General features: G+C 68.6%; 1 protein-coding gene across 13 annotated transcripts in view; it reads right to left on the bottom strand.

Annotated features, from left to right (window-relative positions):
• NFIC (nuclear factor I C) overlaps positions 1–13,985 on the bottom strand; it is a 48,822-nt gene that overhangs the window by 14,082 nt on the left and 20,755 nt on the right. For all 13 annotated transcript variants that reach the window (XM_080566362.1, XM_080566359.1, XM_080566360.1 and 10 more), the window contains 5 exons: positions 13,207–13,738; positions 2,211–2,282; positions 1,783–1,857; positions 1,503–1,626; positions 794–918 (listed from right to left, as the gene is read on the bottom strand). In XM_080566362.1, the coding sequence (XP_080422488.1) occupies positions 794–918; positions 1,503–1,626; positions 1,783–1,857; positions 2,211–2,282; positions 13,207–13,738 (928 nt within the window). The remainder of the gene's footprint in view (positions 1–793; positions 919–1,502; positions 1,627–1,782; positions 1,858–2,210; positions 2,283–13,206; positions 13,739–13,985) is intronic.

Genomic DNA, 13,985 nt, shown 5'->3' on the forward strand with positions numbered 1-13,985 from the left:
TTGCACACACTCCCTTGCTCGGCTCACCCCCTCCAAAATCCCATTTATTTGCTCTCTGCCAGCATCCTGCATGCTTTCTGACGGGCTCCGTGCCCCCAGCCCTGCTCCTCAGCACCCCTGCGGCCACGGGATGGGGTCCAGCGGGGTGCGGAGGCTGGGCTGGATCCTGCCCCATTGCCGGGGGTGCAGGACGGTGGGATAAAAGCGTAGGGGGCTCCGCCGCCTGCAGCCCCACGAAGGCACCCTGGGGCGTGGGAGCCGCCGTGCCAGCCCCGCAGCATCGCTTTAATTAGCCCAGCCCGCCCCGGCCCCCCCTTTTTCTTAATGAACAGCTAATTGGGGCTGTCTAGACAGGAAAGGGAAAAAAAAAAAAAAGAAAAAAAAAGCAAAGCAAGAAAGAAATCTGTCCACAGCGAGCGCGGCAGCCGTGGGGCTGGGAGAGGCCAATGTGGGGCTGGCCCTATAGGGAGGCTGTGCCTAAATGGGGGGGGGGTCTCATAATAGCATTACGGCACCTACAGAGAGTCTGTGCCTCAATGGGGGACCCTATAGCAACCCCACAGCACCTATAGAGGGATTGTGCCTAAACAGGGGGGCCTATAGCAGCACCAGGGCACCTATAGAGAGGCTGTGCATAAACAGAGGGGCCCATAGCAGCACCAGGGCACAGGCGCTGCGCCTGTGCTTCCGCAGGGGTGCCCGCCCTATAGCACCACGACAGCACCCGCAGGGAAGCACCGGCCTGCTGGTGCCCCACAGCAGCCCCTATAGCGAGGCAGCCCCCGGCACTCACCCCCTTCCATGTCTTCTGTCCAGTTGCGGCTGCTACTCGTGGGCGAGTTGGAGGAGGTGTAGTACTCGCCCCCGGGGCTCGTGTCGATGTCGTCCTCCATGGAGCCCGACTTGTGCCGTTTGCTCCTGGGGACAGCGAAGGGTCAGGCTGGCCGTGTCCCCTGCCGCCCCGTCCCCCCTGCGGCACCCTGCGCCCCGGCACCTCGCCGACGTGCTGCCACGCAGACACAGCTGGAGCACTACTGCAGCCGTGAGCCAGCCATGCGGGCCCCATCCTGCCCTCGTGCCACGGTCCCCTGCCACTTCCTGACCCGGGGGTGACACGGAGCCACAGAGGGCTGAGCTGTGCCATGCCCATGGTGATGCACCCCGAGCCCTGCAGCCGGCAGCACCCAGTACACCAAACGTGCAGCTGGGGTGCCAAAACTGTGCCAGGATCCCCAAACTGTGCTGGGGTGCCCAAAATGTGCCGGGGTGCCAAAACCATGCTGTGATGCCAAAGCTGCACCGTGGCACGGGGACAGGCAGCCAACATGCACCCTTTCCTTCGCCCACTCCCCCAGCCTGTGCCATGGGCACCCATGGGTGCTGGCAGCTGCCGTCAGGGCGCAGCGCACGCAGCAGGACCTGACCTGCCCGCGCCATCCCACGCGGCGTGGCAGCGCACGGCTGTGCCCGGGCCGGTCCCGGCATCGCCCCGCGGCACCTACCCGCTGGAGGAGGTGCTGGGCAGCGTCCTCCTCATGCCCGTGCTGGAGGGGTTCAGGTCGTAGGCCAGGTGGCCCTGCAGCTCCCCCAAGGAGAAATTTGGCCCCGTGCCCGTCACCACCGGCGCTGCGGGGAGAGGATGGTGTCAGCAAGGGCTCGGCATCACCCCGTGGTGGCACTGGTGTCCTCCCCCCAGCCCACCCCAAAACCCGCCCCGGTGCCACCACAGTGCTGGAGAAGGGTTTTTGTTTGTTTGTTTCTGGGGGGTCCCCGGGCACTCACTTCGGGACACCTGGATGAGCTCGGTGACGCTGAACACCCCCGAGGTCACGAAGCTTTCCTGGAAGTCTGTCGAGTCTGCACAGGAGAGAGGGGAGGGCGCTGAGAGGGGGTGGGGGGCCCGGTGCTGCCCCCGTGCCCCCCACATCTCCCCAGGGCACCCGTGGGAGCGCGGGGGCTGAGCTGTGACCCCCCCCACCCCTTCCTGTGCCTCCCATCTGTGTCCTCAGGGCCGTCCATGCTGCAGTGGCCTGGGGACAGGCTCTGGTGTCCCCTGTAGATCCACGGCTATGGGGTGCTGAGCCCTGGCCCCTCTGCTCCCATATCCTCATTTTGGCCGCAAAGCCACCCAGGATATGAAGGAGGACATGAACACCCCATGGTGGTGGCACCTCAGGCACCCCACACGTCCCCGCTGTGTCCTCACTTACCCAGCGTGATGGGCTTGCTGTCCTCCTGGTCCGAGCCGATGCCCGTCCGGGGGCTGCTGCTCTGCTCGGAATCTGCAAGAGAGAAAATCAGGGTGAGCTGCTGGGGAAACTGAGGCACGGGCAGGCTGGCTGGGGACGTCCTGGGGACGTGACCAAGCTGGCACGTCACCCGCCACCAGTGGAGCCTGTCCCCTCCCTGCAGGCCCCGCTGAGATGGGGACCAGGCCCCTCGGTGGTGGGGCTGGGGACGGCCCCGTGTGGGTTACAGGCGATGCTCCCCACCACGGCCAAACCCTCACCGGCGAAGGGCCGTGACCTGAGGCCGGGGGACGGCCACCATCCTCAGTGACATCCCTGCCCCGCGTGCCCGCGCGTCTTATCTAAAAATACCGGCGCAGACGCTGAGCTCAGCAGCCCCGCAGCCCCGACCCGCTGCCAGCAGCCTCGGGAGCATCCCTCCTCCCCAACCCACCGCCGCGCCCCGGCACACGGAGCACACTTCGAGCGCATCCCCGGTGCCTCCGGAGCCCTTCCAAACACTTGGCGATCGACTTTTTTTTTTATGTATTTATTTTCAAATTTTTCCCCATTTCCCCCCTTCCTCCTCCTCCTCCTCCTTCTCCCACCCCTTGGCCTTCGGCATCGCTCTCGCAGCTTTGGCTGATGCCGGGAAAAGGCTGAGACAATCCAAACAGCGCAGTCAAAACACATCGGCCCGCCGCTGCCAGCCAGCCCGCCGCGGCGTTTTGTTTCTTTCTTTTTTTTTTTTTTTCATTTAATTCTTTCCTTTATTTTCTCCCCCTTTTTTCTCCCTCGCCCCCCCCAGCCCCTCGTGCGCACGCCTCCCGGCTCGGTTATTTTTGGCCGCCGCGGCGAAGCCACGCGGGCGGCGGGACCGCGCCGCCCCCCGCCCCGACACCCCCACTTGGCGTCGATGCCGGGCGCAGCCATTTTGTCTCCCTCCCCTCCCCAATTTCCAGCCTTCCCCCCCCCCCCCTTCTTTTTTTCCCTGCGCCTGCCCGACAGCCATTTTGTGCCGGCGGCATCGCCGCATCCCGCCCCGACGCCGCATCCCGCCCCGTGCCCGTGCGCTTGCCCGCGCTCGGCTTCCTCCAGGCAGCCATTTTAGGGAGCAGAAATTCCCCCAGCACCGAGCTTGGGGTTGGCTCCCCCCAACCATTTTTTTTATTTTTTTTTTTCCCCCTTCTTCCCTTTATATTCCCACTTGGAAAGCCATTGTGCACCCAGGCAGGAGCTGGCTCCCCAAGCACAGGGGTGCGAGCCGGGGCGGGGGGCAGCGGCAGGGACCCCCCTGTGCGCCCGCGGGCACCCGCGGGCCGGACGCGGCCCCTCCTCGCCTCTTAAAACAACAAATCTCGCAGTGGCTCTGGAAGTGGTTAGCGATGGAGCCCGGCCAAGGCACGGGGCGGCGGCTGGCGGTTACAGCCCCAGCGCCGCGGCCCCGCGCCCCCTGAGGTGCCCCCCGCTGCCCCGGCTCACCCCGAGGAGCCTCCCAGCGCCCCGGTGCGGCTCTCCCCACCCCTGAGACCTTTCCCATGGCCTCTGATTCGTACCCAGACATCGCACATGGGTCCTTCGGTCACCGAGAGGTACCCCTGAGGCCCGAGGCCCGCTTGGAGATGCTCCATGTGATGCCACCCGGTGCCTCCCAGGGCCTGTCGGTCACCCCAAGATGCCCCCCGTGGCCCCATGCTCCCCCCAGACACCGCCCGCAGCCTCAGGGCCATCCCACAGCACCCACAGGGCCTGGGCCCTGCACCCAGGTGCTCCGCATGGCGCTCAGCTCACCCCGAGGCGCCCCTCGTGGGCCCTGGACCTTCTCCAAGATGACCTCCATGGCCCCTTGGTCGTCCCAGGACCCTCACAACGGTCTCTGCTCACCCCAAGACACCCCTTGGGGGCCCTGACCCCCCCACAGCCCCTGCTCCCCCCGAAATGCCCCTCGTGGACCCTTTCTCCCCTCCCAGGATGCGTCCCCCAGCTGTTTGGTACTCGGCATGCCCCATGTGGGCCTTTACAGCCCCCTCAAGTCACCCCCCGTGGCCCTGTGGCCATAGTTTCCTCACCCCAAGGTGCCCCCCCATGCCCCTCGATTCCCTCAGAGATGTTCACGCCACCCTTCCTGCCCCCCCGACACCTCCCACGGTCCTTTGGCCACCCCAAGTTGCCCCCATGGCTCCCCCCAGGCCCCCCGACATCTCCCTGGCCCTTTGGCCATGCCAACCCCCCCACGGCCCTTTGCACCCTCAAGATGCCCCACGCAGTCCTTCGCCCACCCCGAGCCGCCCCATCCCAGCCCTGTTTGTCCCCGCGGGGGTACCCCAGGACTCCCCCCTCCCCAAGACACCCCCCTGTGCCCCCGCACCAGCTCAGCTTCACCCAGTGTCAGCACATCGGGGTGCCCCTGCTCTCTGCCCACCACCCTGGTGCTGCCCCGTGCGGGGAGGTGTGGGGGGGGTCCCCCAAACGCACCCCACTTTGGGGATCGGGGCCCCCCCAGCTGCCGGGGGCCGCGGCGGCGCGGCCGGGCGTGCGTGCCAGCACTTTTCTGGCTGCCTCCTCGCGGCGCAGCGGCCGGCCAAGCTCTGCTCTCACCGCCATGTGACGGCTGCCTGCTGCCGGCCAACGCTCGCTAAAATGGCGAAGGAGCCACCGCCGCGACGCTCGGCCCCCCCAGGGGGGCTCTGGGGGGCTGGGAGGGGGTGGGTCCCCCATCCCCAAGCGTTGGGGCTGCTCCGCCTGCACCCGTCACGGAGTTCGGCTGCGCCGGGGAGGTGCCCCCCTGCTACGTGACCCACCCCCGGGTGTCGGTGCTGGGACCCCCTTTTTTCAGGCTGGGCTTTCCCACCCCGCACCTCCACCTTGGGGTGTGGGGGGGTCGCCGGTGTGGGGGCAGCAGGGACAGGATGGGGACACGCAGGGCACCCCCTGCCCATCGGTGGGGAGCCATGGGGAAGGGGTTAAGTGCCAGCGTGTCTCCCCCCCCCGCCCCGCCGCGCTGCACCGAGATCTCAGTGCCCAAACAGGTCGATAGCTCGTCCTCTTAAAAATAGAAAAGTGCGTGCCCAGGGAGGGGGGGGCGGGAGGGGGGGGGGCAGCGAGGGCTGCCCAGGCGCGCTGGCAGCCTGGCCCCGTGCCACCCATTGAATTACGGCCGCCCCGGCCCCGCGCGCTGGCAGGGTGCCCCCGGCCCCACAGCGGCTCCCTGCCCACGGCCCCGCCGCTTGGGAACGGGCTCCCCCCCGGCAGCCCCCAGGCTTGGCGGCCCCAACCGGGGCTGTCCCCAGGGGGGGTCCCCGCCGGCCGGGCTCCCCCCCAGGGCTGAGGCCCTGGCGCAGGCTGCAGGAGAGCCCTGGCGCCGTGCCCGAGCGCTTACGGTAACAGGGCACGGTGTTACCGGCAGCGGCGCTGGGCGCAGGCGCGGAGGCTGGGGGATGCTGGGGGATGCTCAGGGCTGGAGGGGGGGGGGGGCGTTGGGACCGCTGGGTGATGGGCGCCCGTGCTGCAGGCTCCTGCTCTGTGCCTCAGTTTCCCCTTGGGGGGGCTAATCCCCGTCCCCCTCTCTCCCTCCGTGGCAGAGCGGCCCCAGCATCTCCAACCGCGCTGCTCCCAGGTGGGTCTGGCCAAACCCACCGCAGCGGGCATCAGTAGGGCCCAGAGTGAACAGCCTAACTGGGCCGCCTGCGGAACCTGAGCACCGTGGAGCTGTGGAGAGGCTGTGGGGGGGGTGATTTGGACCCCCCCCCCCTCCTAGCGACCCCCCCCGTTGTTCACGCTGCTGTGAGCGACTCTCCCCGTCCCGCCGCCCCTTACGTAAACCCCGGCACGGCCCTGCTTGTGTAACCTCCTTTGCGTAACGCCCCCCCCCCCCACTAAATCCCAGCTCAGCCCCGTGGGCTGGGGGCACCGGACCCCCCCCCCAGCACCCGCAGCCCCCGGGGTGCGATGAGTTTGCCAGGTCTCTCAGCCCCAGCATCGAGCTGGGAGCTCCGCCCCCCCCCCCAGCAGCACCACCACCACCACCCCCCTGCAGCGGGGCGCGGGGCCCCAATCTTTTTGTGCTGTGGGGGGGAGCGGGTGGAGTTGTCCCCCCCCAAGGACTGGGGGTGGCGGGGACGCGTCCCGCTGCCACGTTCGCCGGCTGCAGCCAGCTGGCCCGGGCAAGCGGCCGGCGCCTGCGAGCTCCAGCGCGCTGGGAGCGAGCTCCTGTCCTCGGCCGACCCCTGCGGGAGCGGGGAGACGGCGGCGGCGGCGCAGGGGGGGGCGCGGGGGGGACCCGGCCCCCACCGAGGGCAGCCAGGACGTGGCTGGGCCGCAGCCAGCGAGAGCGGGGACAGATGGCAGCGGACAAAGGGTCGGGGCTGGGGGAGTGAGGGGAGGGGGGGCTCAGCCCCGTTGTCTGTCCCCCTGCCCCCGCAACAACGTGGGATGGGGTGGGGGGGGGTCCCCCGGGACTGTGGGGGGGTCGGGGTGCCCCCTCCCTCAGCTGGTGCGGGGCTGGCAGCTGGACCCAGAGGCATGGTGGGGGTGGAGGGGGGTGGGGGGGTGGAGAGGGAGAAGGGGAAGGGGAAGGGGAAGGGGAAGGGGAAGGGGAAGGGAAAGGGAAAGGGAAAGGGAAAGATATGGGAGAGGGAGAGGGAGGGGGAGAGGGAGAGGGAGAGGGAGAGGGAGAGGGAAGAGGGAGAGGGAGAGGGAGAGGGAGAGAAGAAAAAGAAAAAGAAAAAAGAAAGAAAAAAAGAAAAAAGAAAAAGAAAAAGAAAAAGAAAAAGAAAAAGAAAAAGAAAGAAAAAGAAAAAGAAAAAGAAAAAGAAAAAGAAAAAGAAAAAGAAAAAGAAAAAGAAAAAGAAAAAGAAAAAGAAAAAGAAAAAGAAAAAGAAAAAGAAAAAGAAAAAGAAAAAGAAAAGAAAAAGAAAAAGAAAAAGAAAAAGAAAAAGAAAAAGAAAAAAAGAAAATGAAAGAAAAAAAAGGAGGAATGAAAAAAAGAAGAAAGAGAAGAAAGGGAAAGGAAAATGAACAAATAGGAAAGAGAGAAAAACGAAATGAACGGAGGGCAGGACAGAGGGTAACAAGGGAGGAGAAGGGTGATGACCGGGGGGGACCAGAGGGTTCCTGGCCTGGCCCCCAGCACTGCCCCTGCTGCCCCTCCCAGCCAGACCCGCTGCACCCTGACCTGTCCTGGGCCTCGCTGGGCCCCGAGCCCCTGCCCCAGGGCATGGCACAGCCCCACAGCACGGCACAGCCCCACGGCACAGCCCCACGGCACACCACAGCCCCACGGCACAGCCCCACGGCACAGCCCCACAGCACAGCCCCACGGCACAGCCCCACGGCACAGCCCCATGGCACAGCCCCATGGCACAGCACAGCCCCCCAACACGCCTGTACCCCCCCAACCTCCCCGTGACACCCCCCCCACGCACACCACCCCCCGGGCACTGCTCCCAGTGCACTGTGGCAATATCCCTCCCGCGGCTGGGGGGGTCCCTGGCCCCAGCTGCCGGTGCCAGCCGGGCACGGGGCTCGGCGGCGTCTGTCCCCCCCCTTTCCCGTGCCCACGGCCGCCGGCGGGGGCAGGAGAGCCGCTGGCATCTGCCACCCCAGCTGTCCCTCGCCAGCGCCGGCACGGAGCCGGGCGCCCGGCCAGGATGGCAACTGCGGCCCCGGGGAGGGCATGGCGCTTGCCAGCGCGGGGGGACGGCGGGTGGCGAAGGCGGGGGACGGCAGGTGCTGGCGAGACGCACGGCGTTCATCTTTTATTCATCGGGCGACGAGCGGCACGGCCAGCAGCTCGGTCCCTTCGCCGTGCCCGAGGACGGGGACGTTCCCCTCGCACCCGGTGCCAGGTCCCGAGGGCTGCGCTCGCTGAGCGCGGGGCAGCTCGGTGCGCTGGTGACGCCGTGGCCCGGGGGGATGCTGGCAGAGCCCCCTGCCCCTGCGGACGTGGGGACACGGGGCCCGGGCACCGCGGGGTGCCGGGGACGCCCTGACCTCCCAAGGGCGCGTCAAGCCGGGAGCTCCGTGCGCCAAAACTGCCTGGGCACCGGCACGGAGAGGGGACAGGAGCGTGGCCCTTGCCATGGGGACACCCCCAGGGGGGTGACAGTGCAGGGGACAGGAACACTGGGACCAGCACCCCCCCCATGTGCCCCTCCCTACGCTGCCGTCCACTTTCCAACACACAGCTCCCGCAGCCTGGAGATTCTCTGATGGCTAATAACATTGTGCGCTTTTGGGGGAGGGGGGGGGGGGGTGCGTCTCCCCTCCCAGCCTCAGGGCTCTGCCTATCTCCAGGACCTCAGCCCCGGCTCCCCCCCGGCCGTTTGGCTGCGAGGGAGCGATACCTGGAGCTGGGGGGGGTGGGGGGGGGCTAAGGGGGGGAGCGTGTGTTTATCTGGCTGCGGGGGGGGGTTATCAGGGCCCACCTGCCTGCCAGCGCCCCATGCGTGTCTGCGAAGGGCAGACCCCAAATACTGCGCACCCCGACAGCCTCCCCATCGATATTTTTGCTCGGGGGGGGTAACGCCTGCTCCTCCAGCCGGGGGGTGCTGCACGGCCGCTTGGCACCGCCGGCCTGGCACGGGCAGCGGGCAGCGGGCGCGCTCGGGCCGGGCGCCCTGGCACGGGTTCCCCCGGCAGATTGGTGCCATCTGCCTCTCGCCGGGCTGGGGAGGGGAGATAAGGGGCTGCCAGGCCTGGGGGGGGCCGCTGCGGCGTGCCAGGGGGAGCGCGGTGCCCCCCCCCTCCAGGGCTCGCTGCCTGACCCCCCCCCTCCCACACCCCGGCGCCCATCTGCTCGCCCCGTTGGGCTCAGCCAAAGGGCACTGCTGGGGGAAGCTCAAGGCAGGGCAGAGCCCAGGCCCCCCCCGCACCCCCCCCCGCCCTGCTGGGGCCATCGCTGCGGGGTCCCCCCCATCCCGGAGCACCCCAAAAGGGTGCAAGGCGCCCCGTCCTCCTGGCTTCCCGTGCTCCCAGGGCCTGGGGGTGCAGGGGTGGGGTGTCGGGGTGGGGGCCACGGAGATGGGGCTGCAGGGTTGCAGCACAGCCCCCCCCCCCCGCCCCCCCCCGCACGCTGCTGCCGTAGGGAGCAGTTGGGAGGAATCTCTCCGTAATGCTTCGAAGGTCCTGGCACAATCGACTGGGGAGATTGATTACCATTTTACTGCAATGCTTTTGACTTTCACCAGCGACCTCCGAGCTTCCCCCCCCCCCCCACTCGCCCCCCCCCCCCCCCCCCCCCCGCTGCACACCCAGCTCCGGGCTGCAGCGCCAACCCCTCCCCCACTGCGGTGTGCAGAGCCCAGCCCTGCACCCAGCCTGCACCCAGCCTGCAGCCAGCCTGCAGCCAGCCTGGAACACCCTGCACCCATCCTGCACCCGGCCTGCACTCATCCTGCACCCTGCGCTGCAACCAGCCCTGCTCCTGGCCCTACACCCAGCCTGCAGCCCAGCCTGCAGCCAGCCTGGGAACACCCTGCACTCATCCTGCACCCGTCCTGCACTCACCCTGCGCCCGTCCTGCACCCATCCTGCACCCGTCCTGCACTCATCCTGCACCCCGCACCGCAATCAGCCCTGCACCCAGCCTGCAACCAGCCCACAGCCAGCCTGCACCCATCCTGCACCCGTCCTGCACCCTGCACTACAACCAGATCTGCTCCTGGCCATGCACCCAGCCTGCACCCAGCCTTGCAACCAGCCTGCGAACACCCTGCACCGGTCCTGCACTCATCCTGCACCCTGCACTGCAACCAGCCCTGCTCCTGGCCCTGCACCCAGCCTGCAGCCAGCCTGGGAACACCCTGCACTCATCCTGCACTCGTCCTGCACTCACCCTGCGCCCTGCATTGCAACCGGCCCTGCTCCTGGCCCTGCACCCGTCCTGCACCCAGATCTGCACCCAGCATTGCAACCACCCTACAAATGCCCTGCACCCATCCTGCACCCAGCCTGCACTCAGTTCTGCACCCAGCATTGCACCCAGCCCTGGCTGCAGCGCTGCACCCACCCCGGCACCCATCCTGCACCCAGCCCTGCAGGGAGCACCCAGCGCGCCGTGGGTCTTCAGAGGGGCCGTGAGGGGTGGGGGACGGACCCTGCCCTCCCCAGCCTCGCCTGTGCCTCAGTTTCCCCACCCGCACTGAGCACACGGGGGCCGTGCAGCTCCCTCCGGGCACCGCAGCAGGGTCCCCAGCACGCCCCGGCCCTCGGCATCACTTGCGGGGGGGGCAGCTCAGCCCTCCCCAGCCTCCCCTAGCAGGGAGGCCCGGCCGGGGGGGGGCCTCCTCCGCCACCCCCCCTCCCTCACGTTGCCAGAGCAGCGGCTGGGAAATTCTGCTGACAGCAGCGAAAGGAGCCAGGCGCAGGCGGGCGGCCGAGCCCACGCGCTGCGGCCGATGCCGGGGGGCTGCGGGCGGCCGGAGCCGGGTGCTGGAGCCCCCCCGGGGGTGAGGGCCCCCCCCCCCCAAAGCCTCCTCCTCCCGCTGGCCTCCGGCCTCGTTTGGGGCTGGGGGTGCTGAGGGCTGAGATGAGCAAAGGGGGGGGCGAAGCGTGCGAAGGGGGCAGTGAGCGTGCGGGAGTGAGCAGGGAAAACGCAGGAGTGTGCACACGGGTGCTGCTGGGTGCTGCTGGGTGCTGCTGGGTGCTGCTGGGTGCAGACGGGTGCTGCTGGGTGCAGAACCAAGCGCACAGCAGCATGCAAGATGCACCCAGGGAGCGTGCGAGGCCACGAGGACCCCCAGCACCCCCCCGCTGTTCCCGCACCAGGACAGCGCGGGTCCCCCCGGCACGGGGTCCCCCCACGTCCCTCCCTGCCTCAGTTTCCCCACCAGCCAGATAACCCCTCCCTGCTGCAGCCCAGCACGAAGCAGCCTGTGCGCAACGGGGCCGGGCGATGCCGAGCGCCCAGCACCCAGCGGCACCCCGGGGTCCCCCCCCGCTCCCCCCGCTGCCAGCTGTCCCCCGGTCCCCCTTAACCGGGGCGCGGAGCGACCTTAACAGGGAAAGTGAGCGGCTGCCAGGCCTTATCAGAGAGTATTTACAGCCGCCGTGTTCCCAATTAGACATCAGGTGACTGCGGCTGCTGGGGACCCAGACACCAGGGTCAAGGTCACGGGCGGGGGGTGGCAGGGGGGCGGCCACCTCCCCTGGGGACACCCGCGGCTGCGGGGCCACTGGGGAACCCCCCTGGCACCCACACCGCGGGGTCCCCGGTGCTGGCACCGCAGCCGTCATCGGGGTCCTCGTCCCTGCCGGCAGCACAGCCACTGCAGGGCTCCCAGTCCGGCCTGGGGGGGCTCCCAGTCCAGCCCAGTACAGGGTGCAGGGTGCCCCCAGCATGGCAAGCAGCACCCCAGTTAAGCCCAGTGCCCCGTCCCAGTTCAGCCCAGCAGGGCCAAGCACACAATGCTCCCCTACACTGCCCAGCACCCGATGCCGCATCCTGCCCCCCACCCCAAGCAGCACCCGCGGCCCCGCAGCCGGCACAGCGCCCGTCGTCCCCAGTGCGCCCACTGGGAAATGGCCGCGCCTGCTGGGTCCCATCCTGCCCTCGAGCGCGCGGGCGGGAGGCGCTGGCACAACGTGCACGCACACGTGCACTCACACGTGCAAGCACACGTGCATGCACACACGTGCACACACCAGCCCTGGGGCAGGATCCAGCCCCGGCGGGCACGGTGCAAGGTGTGCCCGGCTCTCCCCGACCCACCGGACACCGATGGGTGCTTGGCGGCGTCCCATGGGTGGGGGGCTCCCCGGAGAGGCCACCGAGGCGCGGGACAACGCAGGGTGCTAGTTCTGGGGAGCAATCCCCAGGCTCACTATGGGATGGTGCCGCCGGGTATCGCGACCTGCCCGTCCCCAAAGCCACGAGGGTTTTGTGACCCCAAAACCTGCACCCCTCCAGCGCTCTGCCCACCCGCCCTGAGGGCGTGCGGGGGGGGCACGGGGAGCCTGGCAGACCACGGTGGCTTCCGGGAGACCTGGGTGACACCCGGCACATCCACCCGCGCCCGCTGTGATTTATGGCCCCTGATGCGATTTTTTCAACCCCCTTTGTTGGGATTACAGCCCCGAGAGCCCCCCTCGGTGCCATGATCCGTCCTTGGGCCGCGGCCGGCGCCAGCAGCGCAGGGAGGGGAGCAGCCGCCCTGCGCTCCCCCCTGCTGCATCGGCTGTGGTTGGGCGCAGGGGGACCTCGGGGAGCAGGGGGACATCGGGGGGCACGGGGGGACCCAGCCGTGAGAGCTTTCCTCAGCCCAAGTTGAGCACACAGGCCACAAAAGGTCCCTTCCCCGCGGGGCTCCACCTGCGTGCCCCCTGCGCCCGGTGCCAGCAGAGCTGCGCGCGCCAGCACGGCACCGGCCGGCGCCAGCGAAGCTGCCTGGGTAAAGTAGGAGCTGCCCCGAGCTCCAAGCTTTGTCTTCCTGGCATGCAGGGAGGTGGCGGGAGCTGGCAGCGAGGACGATGGCTTCGGGACCTGCTCCTGGCCACGCTGCGTCTGCCTCGCCCACCGTGCCTCAGTTCCCCCACCCTGACCGTGAAGGTGGCCACGGCGAACGGCTGCTGGACTGCTGCCAGCATCCCCGGGGCCACGCAGGGGACAGGCTGTCCTTTCCTGGCCCACATCACCCGCCTGCTGCCCTGGGTCCCCAGCATCATCAGCACCCTCGGGGACCGCTCGCACCCCCCCAGTAGATCTCTCCCCGGGAGCCAGGACCGGTGCCAGGTGGGGCGAGAGGGCAGGCGCGGGCAGCAGCGGGGCGGGGGGCACCCAGGTGGGACGGGATTCACTGCGGTGTGCTGAGCACTGGGCTCCTCTCCGCGGGGTTGGGGAGGTGAGATTTGTCCCCAGCGTGGCGTCCCCGACCTGCGGCACGAGGAGGGAAGGAGAAGCAAAGCCCCCCGGGGCCACGGCTGCAGCAGGACGGATCCCGGCTCCGTTCCCCTCCCCGAGAGCTACCCAGGCAGCGCCTACCTCTCTCGCGGACGAAGTAGGCCAGGTAGAGGTCGAGCTCCTTGACGGAGACGCTGATGTGGTGGGGCTGGACGCAGAGGATGGGGTTGGTGCACTGGCCCGACTTGACCAGGCGCTCGCCGTCCGTGCTCTCCAGCGGGATCCCTTTGAAGAGGATGACCATGACGAGGTCGAGCCGCCACACCTTGTCCGCCTGCCGCAGGCAGTCGATGCGGCGCATCTTGCCCTTCTGGTCGGGGTTGGAGAGGACGCAGCACGAGGGCTTCTTGCCCGTGATGGAGAGCACGAAGTCCTCGCGGCACTCGGGCCGGATGTCCTTGCGCAGCTTGGCCAGGAGGCGCGAGGCCCACTTCTGCTTGACCTCGGGCTTCTCGCTCAGCAGCTCGTCCTTCACCGCCCTCTCCTCGTCCTTCGTCATCCTCTTCTCGTGCTTCTTGAAGTACTTGCGCTTGCGGGCCTGCAGGTTGAACCAGGTGTAGGCGAAGGCCCGGACGTGGGGGAGCAGCGCCTCGATGAAGGGGTGGAACTCATCCTGCGGGAGCACAGGGACAGGCCGTCACCCCCGGCCGAGCCCGCGTCCCCCCCTCCCGTGTCCCCAAACCCACCCCCGGCCACCCGCGGGGACCCGCTGGGGACATCCCCGCCGGGCCACGTCCCCGTTGGACCAGAGGCCAGGAGGCAGAGAAGCAGCGCCCGCCCGCTGGGGACGGGACCCCCCAGCCCCGCACAACCGGGATGCGGAGGGGGACACGGGACATCGCTCCCGCGTCCCCGGCAGC

This window comes from Anser brachyrhynchus (genome assembly GCF_964034855.1).
Source record: "Anser brachyrhynchus genome assembly, chromosome: 23".
In the NCBI taxonomy this organism is placed as follows: Eukaryota; Metazoa; Chordata; class Aves; order Anseriformes; family Anatidae; genus Anser; species Anser brachyrhynchus.